The 20,193-nt window shown below is 51.7% G+C and overlaps 6 protein-coding genes across 6 annotated transcripts, besides 5 other annotated features; 3 read left to right on the top strand and 3 right to left on the bottom strand.

Annotated features, from left to right (window-relative positions):
* Window positions 1–523: 523 nt before the first annotated feature.
* On the top strand, window positions 524–1,682 carry ACLA_052030 (HpcH/HpaI aldolase/citrate lyase family protein; the record flags this gene model as incomplete). Its single annotated transcript, XM_001272156.1, has 3 exons — window positions 524–563; window positions 682–902; window positions 972–1,682. The coding sequence occupies 3 exons, from the start codon at window positions 524–526 to the stop codon at window positions 1,680–1,682; spliced, it is 972 nt and encodes a 323-aa protein (XP_001272157.1).
* Window positions 1,683–2,147: 465 nt separating this feature from the next.
* ACLA_052020 (CCCH zinc finger and SMR domain protein) lies at window positions 2,148–4,471 on the bottom strand (the record flags this gene model as incomplete). Its single annotated transcript, XM_001272155.1, has 3 exons — window positions 2,148–2,709; window positions 2,761–3,474; window positions 3,543–4,471. 3 exons carry the CDS (start codon window positions 4,469–4,471, stop codon window positions 2,148–2,150), a joined length of 2,205 nt encoding a protein of 734 aa, XP_001272156.1.
* Window positions 4,472–4,880: 409 nt separating this feature from the next.
* Window positions 4,881–4,934: a microsatellite.
* A 1,159-nt stretch (window positions 4,935–6,093) lies between these two features.
* ACLA_052010 (TVP38/TMEM64 family protein) lies at window positions 6,094–7,511 on the top strand (the record flags this gene model as incomplete). Its single annotated transcript, XM_001272154.1, has 3 exons — window positions 6,094–6,566; window positions 6,651–7,070; window positions 7,145–7,511. The coding sequence occupies 3 exons, from the start codon at window positions 6,094–6,096 to the stop codon at window positions 7,509–7,511; spliced, it is 1,260 nt and encodes a 419-aa protein (XP_001272155.1).
* A 1,069-nt stretch (window positions 7,512–8,580) lies between these two features.
* On the top strand, window positions 8,581–11,796 carry aof2 (putative lysine-specific histone demethylase Aof2; the record flags this gene model as incomplete). Its single annotated transcript, XM_001272153.1, has 1 exon — window positions 8,581–11,796. The coding sequence occupies one exon, from the start codon at window positions 8,581–8,583 to the stop codon at window positions 11,794–11,796; it is 3,216 nt and encodes a 1,071-aa protein (XP_001272154.1).
* A 459-nt stretch (window positions 11,797–12,255) lies between these two features.
* Window positions 12,256–12,323: a microsatellite.
* Window positions 12,257–12,323: a microsatellite.
* A 152-nt stretch (window positions 12,324–12,475) lies between these two features.
* On the bottom strand, window positions 12,476–13,736 carry trr1 (thioredoxin-disulfide reductase TRR1; the record flags this gene model as incomplete). Its single annotated transcript, XM_001272152.1, has 3 exons — window positions 12,476–12,666; window positions 12,738–13,665; window positions 13,719–13,736. 3 exons carry the CDS (start codon window positions 13,734–13,736, stop codon window positions 12,476–12,478), a joined length of 1,137 nt encoding a protein of 378 aa, XP_001272153.1.
* Window positions 13,737–14,344: 608 nt separating this feature from the next.
* Window positions 14,345–14,449: a microsatellite.
* Window positions 14,346–14,423: a microsatellite.
* Window positions 14,450–14,811: 362 nt separating the features above from the next.
* ACLA_051980 (uncharacterized protein) lies at window positions 14,812–19,233 on the bottom strand (the record flags this gene model as incomplete). Its single annotated transcript, XM_001272151.1, has 6 exons — window positions 14,812–15,575; window positions 15,628–15,923; window positions 15,975–16,177; window positions 16,230–16,355; window positions 16,406–17,664; window positions 17,772–19,233. 6 exons carry the CDS (start codon window positions 19,231–19,233, stop codon window positions 14,812–14,814), a joined length of 4,110 nt encoding a protein of 1,369 aa, XP_001272152.1.
* Window positions 19,234–20,193: the final 960 nt, after the last annotated feature.

The raw sequence follows: 20,193 nt of genomic DNA, 5'->3' as shown, positions 1-20,193 counted from the left end.
AAAAGAGGAAGCAATAGAGCTATCTCCCCATTAAATGAGATCTGCAATTCGCAACTGCTGCGATGATAAGGTCGAGATGATGATGCTGCGTGTCTGGATTGTATACGTACACCAGGCGGTGGGGGACGGCATAATCGGCTCAACGGCGGAAAAAACAAAACATGCTTCAAGTCTCTATCACCAGAAGGAAAATTCTGTGTCCCTGCTCTGCTATAATTCTAAATGCAAATGGGAGCATGGGCTAATACCTCTCGCATACTCACAGTCCGATTTTGCATCAATGGTGGCTATTTCATTGAACAGTAGACCTAATCAGGGTCCCAAAGGTTCCACCCGGAAGAGATCAAATCCCAGAAGCCTTTATGCCAGTATGGGCCCGAACTCAACTCATGCTCCAGACCGAGGATAAAGACAACAGAGCCTGGCTCTTCAGGACAAGCTTTGTACCTGATTATCACCCGTGAGCAACTGTCGGCTACAAAATCATTCCTTGATATATACCCATCACAATATATCGCAGAAAATGGCGTCGAGAAATACCCTCCGCCGTGCCCTTCTCTACAGTACGTCAATGCCATCAAGCTCTCCCCGCATCCGGCCTCCAGCGTTCTCTTGGCGCATAATCATCTACTCCGTCCAACATACAGAAACAGCACCCTTCACTGACCACTTTATTGATAGTCCCCGGATCATCGCAACGCTTCATTGACAAATCCCGCTCCTTGACCGCAGATTGCGTCGCCTATGACCTCGAAGACAGCGTGACTCCGTACAAGAAAGCGGAAGCTCGCTCGCTAGTGCGGAGAGCGCTCGACCAGCCTGCTCCGTCTGGGATCCGCGAGCGCGCGGTCCGCATCAACTCTGTCGACAGCGGGCTAGCACTAGCGGATCTGACCGAAGTCGTATGTAGAGACACAGACACCGTCGCCCCCCTTGCACATAAACGCTAGGATACTAATAAACCCAACCAGCTCCAATCCCCCAATCTCAGCACCATTGTCATTCCCAAAGTCAATTCCGCCTCGGACCTCACCTTCGTCACGGACGTCATCACCCACACCATCTCGCAGAAGTCCCAGACACAGGATGGACACCCGCGGCCCCCCATCTCCCTCCTGGCGCTCGTCGAGTCCGCGAAATCCCTGACAAACCTCACCCAAATCTGCGCAGCGACACCCCTCCTCCAGGGCCTCATCTTCGCTGCAGAAGACTTCGCCCTCGATCTCAGTCTCACACGCACCCCGTCCCTGATGGAGTTCCTGTTCGCACGATCCGCCATCGTCACGGCCGCGCGGGCAGCAAACCTCCCGTCCACGATCGACTTGGTCTGTACGGCGTACAAGTCAACCAAAGGCGATGGCTCCCCGCCCGCCGTGCTTGAGGAAGAATGCCGCAGCGGAAAGCAGCTGGGTTTCAATGGGAAACAGTGTATCCATCCCTCGCAGGTGGAGACGGCACAGCGGATCTACGGGCCGGAAACGGACGAGGTTCAATGGGCGGTCCGGGTGGTGATCGCGGACGAGAAAGCCGCGCAGGCTGGCCGGGGCGCGTGGACTCTTGACGGGAAGATGATTGATATCCCCGTTGCGGAGAAGGCGCGCTCCATTGTGAAGAAGGCCGAGGCGTGCGGGTTCGATGTTCGGGAGTTGCGGGAGAAATGGCAACATCAGGAGCCTGAATAATCCCAATGCTCGTTTAAAGGGTGTGTGGTTATATCCTATTGAACTTGTGTTGAATCCCCGACAAGGCATGCGCTCTACGATTACCCTGAATGATATATATTCAGTAGAACTGGATGCAGTGATAGTTATGTAATGTCTTTGTATATACTCCTCACTGAAGCCGCACCAAAGTCATGCAGAATCAGGGCCATTTATGAAGAAATCCGGCCAGAGTGAAGAATAGGCTGGTAGTGGTATATACTCGATAGAGATGATCCGATGGGCATGACAATGAACAGGAGTGGAAGAATCCATCTAATCGTGCTTGTAGAAGTCCCTATGCGATTCATGCGTCGGCATTCCCTCCCTCTATGCCTAACAGGAAAGGTGCGAAATCTGCCGCGAGAACTAGTGAACTAGTGAGGATTGATTGAGACTCTTATTGCCGGCACCAGAGAAACAAAGGTTTTCAAGAGAAAGGTAAGGCTATTGATTGTTCGATTCTAAGTCTTCGCGTTTGAGCAACTGGATCTTTCCCATCGTCAAGACAGGCTGATTGTCATCGTCGGCCTTGTTCGCGTTCGCTTCTATGCTCTTGGCTAAGGCCTTATCATAGCTGGTGGGATCGATGCCTAGGATTCCGCCGACATATCCGCCCCTCTCTCCAGGCACGCTGAATTCGCGGAAGAGATATTTCCAGTCATTGAGCCAAGCTTTGACGGCTTTTCCGATCTTATCCTTGCCGTTCTTCGAATGGTGACCTGTCCCTGTAATCGCGTATATCACGCGGCGTCCCTCACGTGCATGTCGCAGGAGAATCTTCTCCAGATATTCAATTGCCTCTTCAGGATGCAGACCATGCAGGTCGACGTAGAGTTCTTCGGCAGTCTCATCCAAGCCGGCGGTAAGAAGGTGTTTGTTTCGCTCTTCATACAATTGGCGTGCTGCTTCACGGTGGCACTTGCGCATCGCTTCATTTTCTGCCTGGCCCCGGAGAGACAGTGCCTTTGCAGCCCTCGCATCATTGCGGTTCCAGGCTTGAGCGGCGCTGTAAGATTTGTTAGAACGTGATGTGTTCATCAAGTGTCAATATTCTTACCTCTGGAGGAATTTATTCCGCACAGTGCCGTGGCGAATGGCTTCTGTGCGGTATTTGATGTACTGCTGATTGGCGCGAGAACCGGTCTCAAGCCAAGGGATATTCTGCGGAGCGGGAATAGCTTGAGCGGCGGCGCTGTTCTCGCGACCTTTGCCTCCTTCTCTGCCATTCTTGGACAGAGACTTCCCTTTACCGGGAGCAGGAGACGGTGACATACGGACAACATCTGCCAAGGAAGTAGGCAGATTCTCTCGCGCAGAACTATTCTCGCGGTTGTTGCGCTTGCCCTGCTTTTTACCAGCGTTCTTCGCGCTGACTGCAGCAAGCGTGGGAAATGCGTCTGGGTCGTCGACGGAAAGGGCTGTCGGGTTAAGTTCACGGTGTTGATGCCGGCTGGTCGGCCGGGAGTGAGGACGAGATCCATAACCATTGCGTTTGCCTGGCGCCAGCTGCATTGACTGGGGAGACTTGTTCCCCATGAGACCAGACAAATGCGAGTACTTTCCGAGGTAATGATTCGTCCATTGGTCTCCGGAGCCGCCTCCGGTCTGTAATGGAGGGAAGGCTTCCGAAGTATTCTCTACGTTAAAAGCTGCACCAGTGATCGAAACCTGAGGATTGCCTTCTCCCATGCTGAGATTCGCGATCAATGCCGAGGGATCGTGAGAGAAAGGACACCCATCGCCCGCAAGACAATTGCCCATAACCCAATATCTGCACCACACGCAGTGGTTAGCTGAATTCCAATTGGTTTTCCTGACAAAATACCCATGGGGACTTACTTGCAGACGTGGCTGGTAAGATCGTGGCTGAAGCGACAATCTGCACGGAGGCATTGCCCCGTAGACAGCCAATATTTACACACGACAGGGCTCCGACTATGACCGGGAGAGGTGCCTGATTTTGACTGTTCCATGGTCATGGACTTTCCGACAATGACTCGGGAATCATCTGACTGATGAAAGGCCTCCCCATCATGATCCTGGGACAGAGCGGCAATAGTTGCGCCGAGATCATAGCTGTTCGCTTCTAAAGCAGCCTCGATGTCCTCGTTCGATCTCTTATCACCCAGGACAGTGCGCAGGATATCATGTGGACTCATGTCGGGGACAAATTCCGGAGCAGTGGCGCTGAGAGCCCCAGAGACGCTCAGCGCTCCCACAGAGGATGTGGTGCTGGCTGCATCGTCTGCAACAAGCCAATCCACATTGCTATCGTTGCCAAAGTCACCGTAGAAATCCGACACCTGGCTCTGGTCCGAAAATTCGTAAGCGTTGAGATTCGGCGAGTGGGGGATCGGCTGAGCAAGGGCCAATCTGGGAGAAGGGCGGGGAGAGGTAAAAGGCGATACGGTAGATGAGAGTGGTGCGCGAGGATATCCTCCCCGTGAGCTTTGGAGCCAAGAAGAGCCACCAGGGCTGGTACCTAGATTCGAAGGTGGAGATAGCGGTGTGGAGGAACGTGCCATCTGCCACGGAGCTGGCGAGGAGCGGCGGATCACCGTATGACGAGGAGGGGGAGGAGAGGAATCAGGTAAGGTTCGATTGCGATGTCGCCATAGAACGTCGAGGACCGCATTTTCCAATGATGCGCCGGTCAATGAGGTCTTCTCCCGCAGGAAGTCCTCGACCTTCTCGGCTTGTTCTTCTTCATCGAGAGTTTTATCCTGGAGGAGCTGAAGACAACTCTCGAGAAGATCGTCGGCGATCATTCTGAGGTTATATCTTACAGCGATAGACGACTTGGATAGGAGGGATGGGGGATGAAGCGATGAAACGTGGGTAGCACGGTTCAGATGTTTGGTGAGGGGTAACTGCCGTTCAGACGCTCGGGACGGCGATAAGACCCGAGTGGTAACTGGAACTCGAGTGCTAGTTTAGAGATGAGATTCCATTGTGCTCCGACGATGGCACGACAGCGTTGCTAATTACAATAGATTGGTTGTGGTCGTGTTGTCAGCTCAAGAAGGGGGTTTGTTGGCATGCGAAAGGGGGGACAGATTGCGAAACACTGAAGGAAGATCACATCGCAGACGTTAAAGGAAAGCACCCATCGAAGAGGATAAACGAGAGAAGCAAGCAGAAATGAACGATCAGAATTGAAGCAGCAACGCCCACAGGAAAGAAGAAAGACGAAAGACGAAAGACGAAAGACGAAAGACCAAAGACAAAAGATGATTGAGGACAAAGAAGGGGGAGTTGCAGTGTAGGTAGTGGATGGATGGGAAGTACCTTAAGGCAAGGTAAGGCAAGCTAGTTAGTTATGGAATTAGATAGGTCGACCGATCAATTCGATAGGATGGAGACTCGTGGTCGATCTGGCTGGCTGGATTTGACTCAGGCAGAGACATTGGTGGCCATAACACTGAGGCGCTCAGGCTGCCACACCCCGGTCACTCGCTCTGAGAGGAGAGTCTATCTAGACATCTTTGCGTGTTCCCAGAATAAATTGCGGAACTATACTAATAGTTTACGATAATCAATATTACTATTGTCTCGTAAATGTATTCGTGAGCTTGTCAATCCACAACTGCCAGTACACAACCAACTCCATAGTCAGTCGGAATGTATATTGAACGAGAGTGTGGGGAGATCTGGAACCTCAGGCCAAAAGGCACCAACTGGCTTGGCTGACAATAACAATAATACAAGAATCGGTCGATCAGCCGAGAAAAAGACATGCAATTATTACGATATCAATTTTCCCTTGTACTGCATGTAGCTGTATAACTCAGATGAATGCATGAAGGGGGAAAAAATAAAAAAAAAATAAAAAAAACGGAAAATAAATCAAAAGCCATGTAGAGTAAACCGGAAAGATATTGAAGCAAGCAATAATGCTGCCTTAGTCACAAGGGTTACTAGTAACTAGATAACTAGAGTACTAGCAGGTACAGTCAGCAACCCGCTGAACTCTCCAACCCCCAATGGAAAGGGACAACATCTTCCAAATGTTCAGAGAGGCATCGGCTCATTATGACGGCTCGTCTTGAGCTTTTAACTCAGTAGGGTAGCTATATTACCCTTAATACCTTTGGACAACCGGCAGGGGTGGTCCTACACGACCGTCATTTTGCTTCGCTCACTACTTTTGTCGCCTTTGTCGCCTTCTCCATCAGGTGCCCGAGGAACCCAAACGCCTGCTTTCGACGCAAACCGGTGCTTGATCTGTTCATTTGGGAGAACTGGTTCGCTAGTGGATAACCCTTTGCCAGATTGCGATAAATGAGATAGCAGCTACTTGACCCTAACAGGCTCTTCACTAACACGTCGACCTCTACCGCATTGAAGTCGCGACTTACCGGATAATCGTTGAATGTGAATTCCCGTCAAGATGCCTGCAGGCTACGCTTCAACAGCACGAGCCCTATCCCTTCCAATGTCACCTTCAGGAACGCCATCGCCAGCGGACGATGACATACAGTCGCCGCCATGGGGTCATCTGATCCCAAACAGACAGAATACGCCCAGTCCCTCAATACGGGAAGCAACTAGCTTTCGGGATCAGATCACTAGTCAAGCAACCAGGCTCCTATACCGGATGAAGAAAACTTGGCGAAGACTGAACTTTTGGCAGAGAGTTGGGGCCATCGGAGCGGTGATACTTGCCATTCTGTTGGGGCTGGGTTTCATGATCTTTACCGGACAGGTGTTCCTATGGCTCGAACCGGTCGCTGAGACATGGGAGCAGTCGAAGCTGGCATTTTTTGTCCTTTGGCTGTGTGTCTTCTTCGTCTCCTTCCCGCCATTGGTTGGCTGGTCCACCTTTGGCACAGTCGCGGGTTTCATTTTTGGCATATGGAAAGGGTAGGTTTTGCTCTCATCCGTATCCTTCTTTTTTCATCTCTGCAATTTTGTCACTTTTGAGACGGCCGTTAATCACTTTCTTAGCTGGCTCCTCTATGCCACTGCAACTGTGCTTGGATCAACATGCTCCTTCATCGTATCGCGAACAGTTCTATCGAAGTTTGTCAACCGCATGATGGAGCGCGACAAGAGATTTGCTGCTCTTGCCCTAACGCTCAAGTACGACGGGCTCAAGTTGCTATGCATGATTCGCCTGTGCCCTTTACCATACTCCGTCTGCAATGGCGCTGTCTCGACATTTCCTACTGTCCATCCGTTGATGTATGGATTGGCTACCGCTATTATCACACCTAAGCTGCTTGTTCCAGCCTTTATTGGGAGCAGGATCAGGATTCTCTCTGAACAAAAAGGGGAAATGAGTGCTGGGTCAAAAGCGGTGAATATCTGTAGTATTGTTCTTACCATTTCGATTGGTGTTTTTACAGGCTGGTATATATACAAAAGGTAAGCTTCTTCTTTCTCTATCGTTGTATCGCTTTTGCCCGTTCGAAGAATGCTAATGGGCATATTCACCCAAGAACGCTGGCACGAGCCAAAGAACTAGAAGCCAAGGAGAGGGCCGATATTCGAAGATCCTTACAAGCCGACCATGCTGCTCACCGTCCTCATGGTTCTTTCTCTGAAGACCCAGACGTCAACACAGCGGCTAGCATACTTGCTCGTGATGAGGAGGAAAGAATTGGATTCAACGACTTTGATGATGACAATGTTGACCTAGTGATCGACGACGAGAGCGGCAGTGACAATTCTTCTGGTCAAACGAGGAAGCATTTACAGGGTTCGTATAGAGATGAATTTACCGACAACGATTCAGACGTCTTCCGGGATGGTGATGGAGCAGATAGTGAGACATACCATCTACATACGCATGTACGTCCGAATTAAAAGTCATTCGCTACTCATGTTATCCATGGGTTATACATTCACGAATGATGTACCTATCCCACGATGTATATACACCGCTCCCATAGATCTGTCTATACCAAGGCATCACTGGCTGTTATCTCAACGATCATGTAGTATTACCGATTTATTCGTAACTTGGCTCGAGATCTTCCATCGTGTTTGGTTCAAGGTGGTGGACCAGAGACGATATTGGATGAAGGCTTGCTTGCGAGAAGGCCAGAGGAGATTCGAACTCGTTTTTTTGATCCTCTTCCGAAAAGAGGCTATCGGAATTGAAGATCGTAGCCAATCTGTCCTCCCTCTTGTAACGTATTGATCGGTGCTGCATCTGTAGATTGAGAATAAAGGTTGGTGAAGTTGAACTGTTGACAAGAACCAAGCCAAAGTGCAGAATGTGGCTTTCCATCTTCGGACTGAGAAATACGCTGAGTTTGGCCGAAGTTCCCGTCTGTACCATCGAGTCTTCTCAAATTCGAGATGCATATTTTCAACGAGAGATATCCACTGACATCGCAAAGGGTTTGAATATTTTCCAATCACTCGTCTACTGGCGGCATCAAAATTTAATAAACCTAAGAACCCAACGGGTCGAAGCGAGAGACGTGCGTTGACGGATGACCTAAGGACATATCTCGCTTTTCTTTTCGCCTACAAGTAGTCTCACATTGGTCCACCCAGGTAAGGCGAGTCCCATGCCTATGTCCCTTTCAGAGTTCAGAGACTAGTCATTTCTGCTGGGGAACTCTCTAGTGGGCGATTAGTAGATCTAACAGCTGTTTAGGAATATCATACATCGCATTATCCAAGAACCCCTTCCCTCCCAATCCAACGGCCTCGTCTGAGTGGACCCACCATGGAGGGAAATCTCGAGATCTGATATCGCCAAAATCTTCTCCGAAGGGAAGGGGTACTGAGTTGCTGATGCCCATCGGTTCATAATAGGTGATCTATGTGTTGATTCGGTGGATCGCAGCCTGTTCTGGTCAATACTTAATATCACGCGTCATCGTCAAGGATCTACCATACTCCCACGCCCTTGTTAGCGAGAATGGAGACCGCTGGATCTATAGGGATGCAGGACTTGAACAGTCTGTCCTATGAGATGTCGCAGTTCGATCGGTACTTTTCTCAAGCAACTTCTTATGGCAATGGCGATGTACACTTGCCGCTTGCAGCGCTGCAAGATCAGCCGCTATCGAGTCTTGATCAGCAATCTCAGCCCCCTGCAAAACGGCCTCGGAACTCGCCTTTGAGCAATTCCTTGGATGAACCAATCACCGTGGCCAATGACTCTGATGCACATGGGGGTCTTGAGATGATAGATAGTACTACTAATGGTGTAGCGAACTGTGATACTCAGATCGCGGATTTCTTGTCTCATGGTCTCAATGGACATACAAGTCAGAATATCTCTAGCGGCTCGGGAACGTCAGCTTCATTTGTTTCTGCCTCTAGTCAGAGCAATTCAACCCCGGCGTCTACTGTCAACGATGCGCCTTCCTCGTCTTTTATTAGCACAGACATCAAGGCGGCAGTCGACACTACAGACTACGGGAGATATCGACCAAGATCATCCATTCCTTCGAGGCTCTCAGCCGCCGTCTATGCCCATCAGTGCGTTACAGCAGCGTATGCATGCAGGCTTAATCCATATGCTCTCCACAAGAAGGAGCAGGAAGCCCTACAAGATCACATGTGCCATCTTCACGTCACTGTCTATCTGAATATTCGGAACGGCATACTCCGGCTTTGGACTCGGAACCCAATGGTCAGTGTAACCAAGGAGGAAGCTCTTGGGTGCGCAAAGGACTATCGTTGGATGGGCTTGGCATCGTTTGCATTTGAATGGCTTGTGCGAAATGGGTATATTAATTTCGGCTGCGTTGAGGTTCCGCCGGCTGTAGTATTTCCCAAAAAAGGGCGACGGAAGGATGGTCCTGTCATCGTTGTGATCGGAGCCGGGATGGCAGGTCTTGGTTGCGCCAGACAGTTGGAGGGTCTCTTCAGCCAGTACCACGATCCTTTGATATCGCCGCGGGTTGTTGTACTGGAAGGAAGACGAAGAATCGGTGGTCGTATCTATTCACATCCCTTACAAAGTCTTCGATCGTCTAAATTTGCACCGGGATTTGTTCCCAAGGCTGAGATGGGTGCTCAGATTATTGTCGGTTTCGATCGTGGGAATCCCTTAGACCAGATTATTCGCGGGCAATTAGCGCTGCCGTATCATCTACTACGAGATATCTCGACCATCTATGATATCGACGGCTCTCCTGTCGATGAAGTCCGGGATGCCATGGACGAGCGGCTGTATAACGATATTCTAGACCGCTCAGGACTTTACCGGCACAAATCTGTCATGGCAGCCACTGCCGAAGGTGATAGGGGACTTATTGACTCTGGTCGTGACCTGACAATGAGCGACGGTCTCACAGTGAGACAGTACGAGGAGGCACGTGCAGCAGGTACTGTTGGGCTCTTGTTTCCCACCAAAAAGGTTCGGCGAGGTGTAAGCCATAAGACTGCAGACATCAAAACGACTGTGCCTGCTGTGGCGGATATTGGTCCGACAGATGAACAACCGGCAGCGTTGGCCTGCCGGGCCATGGGATGGAAGTTGAGGGATGGTGTCTCTCTGAACGAGTCGCTAGATCTGGGTCCTATCGCGAGAGCTTCAGATTTGCAAACGCTGGGTGCCGTAATGGACGAGGGAGTCAAACAGTATCAGCATATGCTTCCTCTGACGCCTAAGGATCTGCGGTTGATCAATTGGCACTTTGCTAACCTGGAGTACGCGAACGCGGCTAATATTGGCAAGCTCAGCCTTTCCGGTTGGGACCAAGATATGGGCAATGAATTCGAAGGCGAGCACTCTCAAGTAATTGGCGGATATCAACAAGTTCCTTATGGGCTGTGGTCGCTACCGACAAAACTCGATGTGCGAACGAACAAAACCGTGACCAAGATCTCCTACGATCCCACGGGGTCTGGAAAACGGAAGACAGTGGTTCACTGCGAGGACGGTGAATCATTTGTTGCGGACAAAGTGGTCTTTACGGGATCTCTTGGTATTCTCAAGTATCAGTCAATTCAGTTCTCACCTGCCTTGCCTGACTGGAAGTCGGGGGCCATTGAGAGGCTTGGTTTCGGAGTCATGAACAAAGTGATACTAGTGTTTGAGGAACCCTTCTGGGATACAGAAAGAGATATGTTTGGGCTTCTACGTGAACCCAGGAATCGGGAAAGTCTAGTCCAGGAGGATTATGCAGCCAACCGGGGCCGGTTCTATCTTTTCTGGAACTGCATGAAAACAACCGGCCTTCCAGTCCTGATCGCACTGATGGCCGGTGACGCAGCTCATCAGGCGGAATGTACACCCGATGCCGTGATTGTCGCCGAAGTGACCAGCCAACTGCGCAATGTCTTCAAACACGTGGCTGTGCCCGATCCGCTGGAGACCATCATCACGCGATGGGGTTCGGATCGATTCACCCGGGGGACCTACTCTTACGTGGCTGCGCAGGCGCTGCCGGGTGACTACGATCTGATGGCGAAGCCCATTGGCAATCTACACTTTGCAGGCGAGGCCACCTGCGGCACGCATCCGGCCACTGTTCACGGCGCCTACCTGTCGGGCCTCCGAGCTGCATCAGAAATCATCGATAGTGTCCTCGGTCCTCTCGAGCTGCCGAATCCGTTGGTGCCTGAAAAGGGCAAGACCGCCGAGCTAGGCACACCCGTGGCTGCAGGCCAGAAAAGAAAAGGGCCATCTCTATCCACAGCACCTCTCGCCTTCGCGTCTGCCCCCACCGGCTCGTCCGCCTCCGCACCCGCTTCCGGCGACGCGCCCCTCCGCGAAGCCTACGAACAAGCCATGTGGGCCGCGATCCACGCCGAACTGGGGGCCCCCGAGCCACGACCGGCGCGGACAGGCCTGAACCCCTTCCTCCTCTACCAGAAGGACTACTGGGGCAAAGCGCGGCAGCAGTGCGACGAGGCGCGGCAGGCCGCGACAAGGAACCCGAGCGCCAAGGCCGCGCGCGACGAGATCCGGCAGGCGCTGGGCCTGATGTGGCGGCAGGCAAGCGAGGAGGAGAAACGGCCGTACATCGAGCAGACGGAGGCCAACCGGCAGACGAACACGGCGATCTGGGACCGGTGGAAGCAGAGCATGAAGGAGTGGGAGCGGAGATCGTACGAGGTCAAGGACCGGTGGTGTGCGGCGCACCCGTTCGAGACTTGGCAGCCGCCCGCGAAGAGATGATGTACCCTGCAGGGCTACAAGGTGCATGCATATCAGCTCCGCGGAGACCGAAGGACAAAAAAACCGGGGGGGGTTCGCAAAGCCGACGGGAGGATTGGTGGTATAACCGTATATGTCCTTCTTGCTTACGGGTGTACGGAGTATTAGTATTCAGTATTGATTGAGTATTTGCTATGGAATAAATCCCGAGCGTTAGCTAGGTAATACGGATATGATATTCGACAGGGGTAGGTCTAGATACCGCAAAACATAGATCAATCGACAGAATGAATAGAAAGATATTGGATGCAATTCACAAGGTTCAACCGTAAGATGAATGAAAAATGAAATCTTTTGTTCTATTCTATGCATCTCCAGGTAGATTCCCTGATCAATCAATTCTCAACCTTTATCTCTAAGGGTTGGATTGGAGTTCCGTGCGAGCAAGTGAACCCATAACTAAGAAAGATTTTTGGGAGCAAAAAAAAAAAAATAAAATAAAATAAAAAAACAAAAGAAAAAGAAAAAGAAAAAAAAGAAACAAAAAACGAACGCTGAAAGTCTAAGGGCATGAGGATATCATTATCTAGGGGAGATATGATGTGTGGATGACATGACGAGGCGATGGGAGGTGGAAGGTTCAGGGGTGTCGATGTGATCTATCGCTCGATGGGGGCGGGGATGGTAGTAAAGAGTATGTTTAGAGCAGAGGGTTGGACTTGTACTCGGGGACGGCGCCATTGGGGTCTTTCTTGACCTCCCCATCGACTTCCTGGGCGGCGGGCTGGACGGTGGAGCGGTCGCCGGTCTTGGAGACGACGGCCTCCTCCTCGGGACCTTCGGACTCCGCAATGAACTTCTCGGCCTCAAGAGCGGCGATACAGCCGGATCCTGTAACCATAAGATAGATGGTTAGTTTAAAGGCGGATATTGGAGCGAGGGAGAATGGAAGGAAAACAAACCTGCACTGGTGATGGCCTGGCGGTAGCGCTTGTCCTGGACGTCACCGCAGGCAAAGACACCCTCGCGGCTGGTGTAGCTGGTTCCAGGCTTGGTGATGATGTATCCGTCCTCATCGAGGTCGATCTGGCCCTTGATTAGGGCGGTGGCGGGATCATGGCCAACGGCGTAGAAGAGCCCGTTGGCGTCGACGACCTCCTCGTCGCCAGTGACGGTATTCTTGACCTTGAGGTGGGTCATGAGACCGTTGGGCTTCTTCTCGCCCAGGACCTCGGTCGCGACGGTGTTGAAGCGCACGGTTACCTTGGGGTGGGCGAGCAGACGGTTGGCCATGGCCTTGCTGGCGCGGAGCTTGTCGCGGCGGACGAGTACGGTGACGCTGCTGCCGTACTTGGCGAGGAACATGGCCTCCTCGGCGGCCGAGTCACCTCCACCGATGACGTACAGGGGCTTGTTGCGGAAGATGGGCACGGCGCCGTCGCAGACGGCACAAGCGCTGATGCCGTTCTGCCAGTAGGTCTCCTCGCCGGGCAGGTTGAGACGGCGAGCATTGGCGCCCGTGGCGATGATAACGGCGTCGGCGGTGCATGCGGGACCCTGCTCGGGTCCATCGTTCCACTCCGTCCACAGCTTGAAGGGTTTCGAGGACAAATCAATTCGCGAGATGGTCTCGGTGATCACCTCGGTGCCGAACCGAATGGACTGCTTGCGCATGTTCTCCATGAGCTCTGCGCCGCCAATGCCATCGGGAAAACCGGGGAAGTTCTCGATGTCGGTGGTGGTGGTGAGCTGACCGCCAGCAGCGGTGCCGTTAGCCAGCATACCCTCATAGAGAGTCGGCTTGAGCTCTGCTCGCGAGAGGTAGATAGCGGCAGTGTGAGCAGCGGGGCCGGAGCCAATGACTGGGAAAGAGGGGGTCGATGTTAGAAGCTGTGCAATAACACATCTAGAAGGGCGGCTCGACGGATATTCAACATACTAACTACTTTTGCGTGCGCCATTCTGGAAGTAGAGGTCGAATTGACGCGCAACGGCGTCGAGAAGGAATTGGATAGGACGGAGGTGGGCGGGGAGGACTTTTGGTGGAGCGACGACGCAGCAGCAGCAGTCAATCCAAGCGACGATCGGAGAGAGGCAAAGGAAAATCGGCGAAAGGCGGAGGAGAACACTTTGACGGTTGTTGGAGGGAGATTGGGAGAGAAAGGAAGATTGGAGGGGAGGGGGGCAGAGGGGAGGATTTAACCACTGGTTGTGTATGGAGGCGTGCACTGTAATTGGAGGCGTAGAAACGAAAGATGGCGAAAGACGAAGAAGAGGGGGCCACAGCAGCTACTTGACGAGAGTTACGAGTGATGTGGGGATGGGTGGAAATTGATTGATAATGAGCAGTTGAGCACAGAGCCAGCTAGAAGATCGATCTCGAAGCGAGCACGAAGACTTTCGTTCTTCTGCTGCTAAATCCCATCCAGAGCGGCCATTCTGAGAAATCATCTCCCCGGGCGAGACCCGGTCACGTGAGACTGCTTAGAAAGCGCGCTGGCCGAGACCTCCAGCTTAGTATTATTCCATTGACACCATCATCACTCTGCTTGGTGTGCTATGCTTGGAGTAATAATAATAATAATAATAATAATAATAATAATAATAATAATAATAATAATAATAATAATAATAATAATAATAATAATCATCAGATAATGATGATAATGATGATGCTGATGCTGAGCAGGGCATCATTCCAATAATGACCTGGATCGAGTTGTCTACGATCTATCTACTACTGACTGCTCAGGATCTGATCGGGTTTCCGATTTCGGACACGGTTGACCACGCCTTACCTCAGCTGACTCATCCGCCAACTGGCCTTGCTGCTGAAGCTATACCAACAGAGCTGACCGTGAAACTCCTCTGCCTGTCACAAATAATGTAGATAATATCGCCATTATATCGATCAATAGAACAAGTCAGGGTATGCATGCAGCGAGCATTATGGACAGAACAAATAACCAAGCGAAGAACACAGAAACCATGAAGTCATCAAGCATCAGTCGTCAATATCATCGAAATCGTCAAACATCATCCTAGCCGCCCAAACCACTTCTTCTTTGGTTTGATCCCTTCTTCAGACCCATTGCTGATGGCTCCCGGTGCCGGTGTCTGACCCATAGCCCCCATGGACTGTGGCATTCTGGGATCAGGTTCGTCAGGGTCGCTCTCCGTATATTCGTCATAGTCACCGCCGGAGTAATCCGTGTCTTCCGCATCACGGGCGGCATCATCAGCATTGCTGGGCTCTTTCTTGCGCTTCACGCTGAGCCATCTCTTCCATCCCTTGGCCACTGGGGTGGCGGGGGGTTCATACTCCGTCCCGTCGTATCGCAACATAGGCACCAGAAGCTTGTATGGGGTTGTGATGCCGGATGGGTCCTGCGGGTTGAGCTCGAGATTGAGTGTGATAGCCAGCCCTCCTTCCAGGTTAATGTAGGAGCCCACTCCATCATCGCCCTTCTTCGCAGCCTTCTTGGCCGCCTTCTGGCTCAGGTTCGTGGGTCGCCGGTGGAAGGGTCCTGGCCGGAAGTCTGCTGGTGCGGGCGGGAAGTAGTTGTTCCCAGCTTCGGTTGTTGGGAAAGGTCCATCCATGCTCATGTGACGACCCGGGGCGCCATCCAGGTTGAATTCTTTGGTTGGAGGCGGCCCTCGCAGCGAGAGTCGTCTCAGCAAGCCACCCTGGGGTCTATCACCCCGCCCAAGGGACAGTGTCCTCTGCAACTTACGCGGACGAGGCTCTTCCATCGGGACTGGGGCCTGTTCCAATTCTGGTGTATCTGGAGGCGTCGAGCCTAGCTACCGTTAGGGGGCTCACACTCCTTGCAAGGCAGAAATGCAACTCACCTGGTTGAAATTCACGGATGGCGCACCAGTTTCGACGTGGAAGCAGACGCTTGTTGTTGCGTGGCTTACTGTTGACATCCTGGGTGAAGATGGGAATCATGTCTTCATCTGTATTCGTATCCACATGGTGCACGTGGTTGCGCTTGTTCAGCATATCTGAGACCATTTCTGTCTCAGGCATGTCCGCGATAGCAGAAGAAATGACATTAGGCATGTACCGGTAGTCCTTGTCTTTCGGCACGTTCAATTTCGCGTTCGAGTAGAATTGTCCGATTGCCGCCAAGTGGACATCGCCACTAAAGTCTTGTGTTAAAAGAATTCATCCACGGCCGTGGAGTCTATCTCACCTCAAAATCGTGACCCGAACCGACTTCTCCGCGGCAAGGTCTTGAAGGTCCTCAATCAAGTATGTGCGTTCGGATTTGTGGTGTTTCGCCGTCCAGTGATCGTCAAAGATCTCGACCTTGCCGCCGTTCTTGTTCACCAGGCCTCCGAAAAGCCCGGCCTTTCCAAGCGATTTGCGACTGTTAATGATGTTCTTAAGCATGGCCTGCATAGAGATTTAGAATGATGTTTTCGAGTCGCAGTCAGGCGGGACATACCATTCTTGGATACGCAATGGGGACACTCGACAACACAATCAAGTGTTTTGTCTCGCCTCGAACGATCTCACGATGACATCTGTCCCAGATCATATCGCATGTCTGTTCGCTTAGAACCTCATCACTCTGAAGGATAGTCAGCCTCAACTCTCCTCAGCCTGCCAAATCCTTCTTACCAATCGTTCCGTCCTGCAGTCCAATCCGAGAAAAGCCACTTCTTTACCCAGGGACATGAATACATGCCGACTCTGATAGTTGATATAGGGCCCTGGCTGTGCCCCAAGGAGCCAACTAGGCTCATCCGCCTCTGTTTCTTCGGGAACGCTGTGGTGCTGGAAGAGGAGGTAATATTTGAATGCTATTCTTCCCAGTCCCGACATCACCGGAGCACCCATGAACTCATCCGGATACGATCCATATCCTTCGATGATCTCGTGGTCGTTCCACATGTTGACCATCGGAATCTGCGAATTGGCCAGAGAAAAAAGGCCCTGGGAGAACCATGCTGAGTAATTCTCGAGATAGAAGCTTTCTATTTCCGCTCGAAACTCAGGATCAAATGCTGTGTCGTATTTTTCGCTGAGGCCCTTGATCCTCATCCATTCCTGGAAATGCGGCGAATCGAACATGACCCGATCATTGAAGATCTGGTCACCGCCACCGATCATGACGTGGAATGGGCGAGTCTGGTGCTCGTTCAACACATCCCGCCAGAGCGGGTCGGGGCCGCAGAACATGTTGGAGTCGACTCCGAGGCTGAAACCATTGCAGGTGTGGAACATGATGTTCATAGACTGCCCTCGGGCAGGCACCCAGAATCCCAGTGCGGGCCCGTGGTTTAGCCGGTATGCGATACGCTGTTGCGTCGGTCCCAATTCGATCTCAATCGCGAATCTCCAGAATGTGACGTCGCGAGCTGGATCAGCGTACAAGCGGGCTCCAACCACTTCTTTGAACGCCCCAGCTGTCTCTCCGTCCACCGAGTGGAGTCTGTTGGCGGGGATCGGTTGCTTGATGCCTTCGCTGCTGTAGTCCACCATACTGGCAGACAGCTCGTAGATCCCATCGTCGTTCTCCACGAAAGACAGATCCAGCCCTTCCTCAGTATGATCTACTGGCTTGACGTAGAGTGGCCTGCCATCTCTACCCAGTTTCATGAGACCAGCCGTAGGGTCGATATATTCAGGTGCAAGCTCAGCGCCACTAACTGTGACTGGTGGTGGTGGTAGGAGGTCCATTGGCTGCGAAAACAGCTTTAAGGAAGGAGGTGAGTCGTAAGAAGAGCGCGAGTCTCTGGTGACGATCAAAATACTGCCTCTCCAAGTCTCCTTGTCAAATGGGCCATTTGGCCCGTCGATGCTGACTCGCTTCAATCCAGTGTATCGGAGGAGCGGGCCGCACTTCAGAAAGAGAGGAGGCTGGAAGCTCTTATTCTCTGGTTCCCCATTTTGTCAGTTAAACAATACAATCGTGATGAAGCTGGATCGACTGAATAAAGAGGTTCATTCGCAGGATAAAACTTTTTACTTAGGTCATGCTTACCTGTCAACTTCTGGGCTGGCTTCTGATAGTTACTCGGCAAAGCTCTGCTCTTCCTGCGATTACTGCCACCACCCTCCCACCAAGCCTTACTTTTCTCGGTATCCAGATGCTGGAAGTCAAAGTCTGATGCCCCCAGCCGGGCTACCGGCGCATTTTTCCATTCTGATAGCGGCGGGGGTGTAGGTGGTGGGACATTGAAGGAAACAGTGTTTTTCTTAGGCTTCATTTGTGCGTTCAACTCGTCCTGGATGGGTTCCACCGGCGTATCAGCAGGACCGTTAGAAGTCCCTGCATGATTTCGATCCTGTTGAGCATTCATTCCTGAGGAGAAGGCGATGTTTCTCTCAGGGGCTCGCTGTGAGGATTGGCTCTGCTGAATCTGAGATTCAGGATAGGCCTGTCGCGGTAGAATCCGGACTTGCTGTGGTATGGGGTGATTCTGTTGGGGAGGTCTAGGTGTTTGAATAGCCTCGGGGGTGGTACGGGTGTGTATCTCCTTCTCTCGTGGTAATTCAGGATTTCTAGCAGCTCCATCGGCATAACCCCCAGGTCTTTGGTTAACCGACACAGATCGTCTGGGGACGCTGCCCTGACTCACAACAGGCATTGGGGACTTTAGACTGCTGTGTGGCGAGTTCTCCGTCATGTAAATGGGTTGAGAGGGTGGGCCCCGGTTTTGAATCGCTTGCTTAGGCTGGCCAGGAGCTCTTTGCTCGCGGGGAATGGACATTTCATGCCTATCCGGGACTGTGCCGCGACTGATAGCCGGGTTTACCTGTCGGGATGCTGTGTCCGGCTGAAGCTGTCTAGCGTCTCGCTCAGAAGTGGATTTTTGACGTGTGGCATTCGATTGTGAACCGGTGTTAGAGGGTCTATCCGGCGGTCGTGCCGCTGATGCATCCCGGGTTTCTGCTTCCCTCTGTTGACGTGCCAGGCGCTCCTTGACTCTTCGCTCGGCTTCCAGCACGCGTGCTCTCTTCTCCTCTTTACTGATTCCATTGAGAGTCACCTCAAGCTTCTGGAGGGGAGATCTATCCGAAGCCCAGTCACGTCGCTTATCTGTCGACGATTTAGTTGTATTAGATCGACTTAGTGGTGATGGCTGGCTACTAGCATCAATCGGCGAAGTGGCTTTGCTGTTGCCGTCTATCTGCTCTGCTGACGCTACGCTGTATCCTTGAATTGAAGTCAATGATTCGTCTGGGCGTATTAAGTCGCCTTCTGGTCGATTCTGGGCCCTTGCAGAAAATGACCCGACGGCTGGCCTCCCTTGTGCCATGACAGAATTACCCTGGTGAACACTATATGCGGCTGCAGGGTTTCTGGATTTCTGCACGTCATTGGTTGAATAGTTCCTGTCAGCGTCCCCAACCTCATAGTCATGATGTGAACTGTCGGAGGTGCTGTGCTGAGAGGGCATGGTGTTCGTGTTTGGATGTGGTTGATAGGATGTTGTAGCCATTTTGCATCCCTTGTAAACCGCGTTATCTTATCGAGCCGCGCTCGAGAGCTCCAAGCGGGTATCTGAACCATCATGACACTGGTCAGATTGCAAGTCCAAAAGTAGACTCATAAAAAAGGAGGACAGTCGGTGCCGCTGAGAAAACTCATACCTGGGGTGATGGAAAATTGGTGTCAATCCGCTAATTGCCTCCAGATTGAGTCAGTCTACAGATATTGGGATTTGATCCGAATATGCGTTTCAGTCAGACATGATAAAATCAATGCCGAACATGTACGTGTCTGCCTTGTGAATACGTCTGAGGCTGTGAGATGGCGGGGATCAGCTGGTTGGCAGCAGCGATTCAAGTATACAGATTCGGGAGTATACAATGACGGGGATGGTGTAACGACGACGAATGATACACAAAAGGAAAAGAATATCAAGATGAGAATGAAAGAGAAGACGATGGACGACAATGAAATTCATCCCAGATCCGCTTGTCGCAAATCGCGAGAGATGCAGGAAGTTGAAAATGGGCCATGCAAGGCCCGTCTTGATTTATCCTGGTGGCTGGCAACTTGATCCAACTTTCCCCCCCAGCCCTCTTTTCTTGGACCTGCAGCAGAAACAATCCACCAGGCACCACCGAGTGTTGTGCTTGTCTCGTTGGTCGATTATTTCTCGTTAATACTCCGTTCTTCGTTAGGATTGCCCTCCATCCATCTGAATATTTTGGAAACAAACGTGATGTGATAGGATGAAGCCATCTGTCCGACCGCCTACATATACCACCTTTGGACAGCTGCCCAAATTGCTTCTGGCGAAAAAAAGAAAGATATCGAGGGCGCCAATGCATACGTCAGTTCGTTGACCTGGAATTGATTCTGAGATGCCACAGTCCAGCATCGAGATCTGTCTGGATCGGTTTATCTAATATCGAGGCTATTTGACGCAGTTGTGATACTCGATCGACAAAGC

Source organism: Aspergillus clavatus, genomic scaffold (genome assembly GCF_000002715.2).
Source record: "Aspergillus clavatus NRRL 1 1099423829800 genomic scaffold, whole genome shotgun sequence".
In the NCBI taxonomy this organism is placed as follows: domain Eukaryota; kingdom Fungi; phylum Ascomycota; class Eurotiomycetes; order Eurotiales; family Aspergillaceae; genus Aspergillus; species Aspergillus clavatus.
The sequence above is the reverse complement of the archived record's forward strand: the minus strand, read 5'-3'. Positions and strand labels throughout refer to the sequence as shown.